Genomic DNA, 5000 nt, shown 5'->3' on the forward strand with positions numbered 1-5000 from the left:
ACACACACACACACACACACAGGCTACAAACATACACACATACATACAAAAACGAACACACAGGCTACACATACACACACAAACACGCACACACACACGACAATGTATACACAGCCACCACTACTCCCTGCCCCTTCATGGTGGGAGCTACTCTAGTATTCTGCTCTTGCTAGGTCAACGTCCCACATTCCCTTCAGTTAAAGAGGCTCCCCTAGCACCTCCTCCTTAGCGATTTATTTTTGGATATGCCTGGGTAAGATCCTTATGTACGTATTGAGAGTAAGGTGATATTGGATGGGTTTATCACAAAGGACAGTAAGGTACAATATGCAAAATAAATCACCTAAGAATTGGTGTTAAGGAGAGTACGGTGACACTGGCTGGGTATATTTATCACAGGGGAGGACAGTAGGGTGTAATAAGCAAAATAAATCACTTAAGAACAGGTGTTGGGGAGAGTATGGTGATACTGAATGGGTCTATGTCACACACGGGAGGACGGTGAGGTGTAATAAGCAAAATAAATCACTTAAGGACAGGTGTTAGGGAGCTTGCTTACGCGACAAGAACACGGGTCGCAGAAGCCTGGGAGTGTTGATACCGTCACCATTAACCCTCTCATCATAGGGACAACTCTAGGGAGAAAAAAAAAAAACAAAGGCGGGGTCTCAAAATTTCGAGTTTATATGGGCTGACGTTTGACTCCATAATCCCTTTAAGACCTCAATAAAATAAAAAGAAATAAATAAATCGAAATGAAAAGGGTGTTAGGGGATATTTCTTGAGGCGAATTTGAAGACAACTGGGGAGGAAATAAAGGAATGAAGAAAAGGTGAAAATGCGCTTGGGGAGAGAGAGAGAGAGAGAGAGAGAGAGAGAGAGAGAGAGAGAGAGAGAGAGAGAGAGAACGGAGGAAACAAAATCCCTCAATATTTAGGCATAGTAACCAAGGATGCAGCTTAGGCCCAAAAAAAATTCTACGGTGGTTGCACAAACAATTTCAAGCATTTCAGAGCGATGACGTCATACTTCAGTTTATTCATGCTTGTGTTATAATTTCTGAAGGCGCTCTCGTGCTGAAGGATCACTGAAGGCTGTGTGCAACCCCTTCAGTTCGAAATATAACCCCCTGGACGTAAGAAAATCGTCTGAAGGTAGTAGAGTTGGATACATAATGTGGATCACTCGAGGGAAAGGGCTGACTCGCTCTCTCTTTCTCTCTCTCCTCTTTCTACCTCCCCCCCACTCTCCCTCTCCTCATCTCTTCCCCTCTCCTTTCTTCCCTTGTCCTCCCTCTCTCTCCCCTCCTTCCCATCCCTCCCTCTCTCCCTTGCTCTCCTGCCTTCCCTCCCTCTCTCTCCTCCTCTGCATCTCTCCCTCCCTTCTTTCCTCCCCTGCCCTTCCTCTCTCTCTCCTCCTCCTCTCAATCCCTCCCTCTTTCCAGTCCTCTCTTTCCTCCTCTCATCTACATCCCTCTGCCCTTCTCTCCTTTCCTCCCCTGCCCTCCCTTCTCTCCTCTCCCTCCTTCGTAGTCTCTCCTAATCCTCTCTCTTGCTCCACTTCCCACTCTTCTTCCTCTTCCTTCCCTTTTACCTCTTCTCCCTTCCTCTTATCTTCTGTGTATATCCTCCTCTTGATTCCAGTCCTCTTATTTTGCCTCCCTTTTTGGTTAATGTTTTTCTTTCATCTTTTTCTTTTTCTTCCTCTTCCTGATATATCATTCTCTCTCTCTCTCTCTCTCTCTCTCTCTCTCACACACACACACACACACTCCCCAAACTTCCATACATCTTCTTCGCTTCCTTCCACGTACTTTAAGCTTCTCAAAAACCCACAATTGACGTCGACACTCGCCCCCCCAAAAAAGAATAAATAAATAAATAAATAAATAATACCCCTTACGCCTGGAATCGCCCCCACTCTACGCCCCCCCACCCCACCCCACCCCACCCCACCGCCGGCGTGCTTAGAGGCTGGTGAGTTACGCAAAAGATCCAGACATGGTTGAAAGTTGACTGGGTGGGAAGAAGAGAAGGAGAGAAATGTCTGTCTGTCTCTCTGTCTGTCTAATGATGCGCTGTTTTCCCTCCTACGTACTGTCTATCTTTCTATTTATCTATCTATCTATCTAAATGCTGAGATGTTCTTCCTCCGCTCTCTCTCTCTCTGTCTCTCTCTCTATTCATATATCTATCTAACTATCTATCTCTTTGCTCTATTCTCTCTATCTATCTAAATGCTGAGGTGTTTTTCCTCCGCCCTCTCTCTCTCATTGTGTGTGTGTGTGTGTGTGTGTGTGTGTGTGTGTGTGTGTGTGTGTGTGTGTGTGTGTGTGTGTGTGTGTGTGTGTGTGTGTGTGTGTGTGTGTGTGTGTGTGTGTCTCGCTTCAAGTCTCGTCTTGAACCAAACACGCTGGAAAGATTTTTTTTTTTTTTCGGCATAAAATAATACATACATTTTTACCCCTACGAAAAATAATAATAATTTTTTTTGGCTTACCTATGATCGTCTTGCGATAAAATGGGGCGGGGGGCCATTGTCAAGGTGAGCGTGACGTCATAACCTGCCGCCATGACGTCACAAGCCACCAGCCAATCAGAGGCCGTTCTTGTCGTCCCATGTAAACAAAGATGCCAAACACTTCAAGAATTACTTATTTCTAGCTTTTAAGACACGTATGAATGCATCCTAACGTCTAAAAATAAAGGACTGTACTGTAGTTATTTTTTTATATATTTAAATGTGCCAAAACAACGACCGTTAGGATAATAGGAAAATTTTAAATACAAGACCTGCTGCCGTTAAAATCCAGCCATTCAAATCAGGATGCCACCAACTTCTATACATCTCCTATTTTCTAACTTCAAAGGCAAATACGAATGTTTAATGACGTCAGAAGCCTTAATATTTCGTTCACTCAAGTACACACATCCGCCTAAACACCGAACGTTAAAGAAAAGCGAGAGAAAAAGGTGAAATGAGAGAGAAAGCGCGAAATAACGTTACACCTGCTTCTCACGCGCTCTTAAGGGTCAAGTTGCTAAGATTACGTTCGCAGGAATGTTCGGTGGTGGCGACGCGTAAAAACTTGACCGAAGAAATGAGAAACAGGACGAAGCAAACCTGAAACTCGATAAGGTAAACTGGTTATTGATATCTTCTGTGGGAAATGATGAAAGGAGAGGCTAGTGTTTCGTACCGGTATTTTTTTTTTTTACCTTCGTCAGTGATTAAAGAAAAGCAGAGAAGCAGAAAGGAAGGTTAGTTACTTGGGTTACCTGACTGATAGTTGTTGTTTTTTATATTCAACTTTTCTTACTTGTTTTTTTAACGTCTTCATATCCTTTCCTCATACCTCTCCCCCCCCTCCTCTCTCTCTCTCTCTCTCACACACACACACACGCACGCACATAAACCCATCTCATTTGCATAGGTCATCGTCTGCAGCCAAACTTTGCGGGAATATTTGCTCTCTCTCTCTCTCTCTCTCTCTCTCTCTCTCTCTCTCTCTCTCATTAGCACTGCATACTCATTGTCTGCAACTGTATTATGCGTGTGAAATGTTCTTACCCTCCCTAACTCTCCCCACGTCTCTCTCTCTCTCTCTCTCTCTCTCTCTCATTGCACAGTCACTGTCTGCAACTATATGTGAAATACTTGTGTTCTCACCTTCTAACTCTCCTCCCTCCCTCTCTCTCTCTCAGCTTATTCATCCATACACTACTCTCTGCATGAATGTGTATGCCTGTATCCTGTACTTACACACCTACCTGTATTTACCTGTCAACCTACCTCCACTTACCTCACACGTTAATTAATTTGCACACAGGTAACCTCTCCCTACTGTGCCTATCTACGTCAATCACTCCCTTTGTTAATCTATCCATCTCTTTATCTATCGTTTAAGCGGTCACTCATCCTCCCCTTTCACCTCTCTGTCCTTTTTAATTAGCTTCTTCTCAGGTAACATTCGTCTCTCTCTCTCTCTCTCTCTCTCTCTCTCTCTCTCCCTTTTATTAATGCGTATCATACCTACCAATCAACCAAGTTCACTGATCAAAACGTATGTCTCTACCTATCAGTCTGCCTCTATCAATCTCACTACCCATCAACCTATCAATCTACTTGTGTATTTATAAATCTACCTCTCTACCTATCAATCTGGTTTCTCAATCTACCTGTCACCATCAATCTACCCATACCTATCAATCTAGTCTCTACCAATCATCGTATCAACCTAGTCTGTCAGTTTACCTGCCTTACACCTTAATTACGTCTTCCCCAGGTAACGTTCCGGTCTCGCTACCTTCGCTCGGACGCATACAAGAAGGCGTGTGTGGCTCAGCGCCCCGTGTTCACAGAATTTGGCACACACAACTACCCTGATCCCTGCAAAAACATCTTCTCCAGGATGTTCTCCCAATTTGTAAGTTATTGAAAAAAAAAAAAAATGGTGTTTTTCTTGCAAAGTTATTGAAAAAAAAAGTTGTTTTTTTTTGCAAGTTATTAAAAAAAAAGTTGGTGTTTTTTTTTTGCAAGTTATTAAAAAAAAAAGTTTTTTTTTTTTTTGCAAGTTATTAAAAAAAAAGTTAGTTTTTTTTTGCAAGTTATTAAATTTTTTTTTTTTTTTTTTTTTTTTGCAAGTTATTAAAAAAAAAATTAGTTTTTTTTTTTTTTTTTGCAAGTTATAAAAAAAAAAATAGTTTTTTTTTTGCAAGTTATTAAAAAAAGTTGGTGTTTTATTGCAAGTTATTTTAAAAAGTTGGTGTTTTTTCATGTATTTTTTTTTTCAGTTTAAGCCAAAAGAGAAAAAAACAAACACTATATACCCTGACGCTGCTCTTGGGTCTTATAACAGTTAGTAAGTCGCAGAAAAACTTGCGTTCTTTTCTACAATATTTCCAGGTTTTGGGCAGTTAAAAAAAACGAAAAAAACGAAAAAAAAACTCACTATATCCTGACCTCTGGAAAAAACATCTTCTCGCAGTTCGTAAGTTCGA

At 41.6% G+C, this 5000-nt stretch overlaps 1 protein-coding gene across 2 annotated transcripts in view; it reads left to right on the forward strand.

The window, feature by feature from the left end:
* The window catches only part of LOC145394381 (beta,beta-carotene 15,15'-dioxygenase-like), a 44160-nt gene that overhangs the window by 30210 nt on the left and 8950 nt on the right, over nucleotides 1–5000 (forward strand). For both annotated transcript variants that reach the window (XM_080268252.1, XM_080268253.1), the window contains one exon: nucleotides 4286–4426. In XM_080268252.1, the coding sequence (XP_080124378.1) occupies nucleotides 4286–4426 (141 nt within the window). The remainder of the gene's footprint in view (nucleotides 1–4285; nucleotides 4427–5000) is intronic.

The sequence above is a fragment of the Coenobita brevimanus genome, chromosome 27, assembly GCF_032717465.1.
Source record: "Coenobita brevimanus isolate Jiangsu-jjx chromosome 27, ASM3271746v2, whole genome shotgun sequence".
In the NCBI taxonomy this organism is placed as follows: domain Eukaryota; kingdom Metazoa; phylum Arthropoda; class Malacostraca; order Decapoda; family Coenobitidae; genus Coenobita; species Coenobita brevimanus.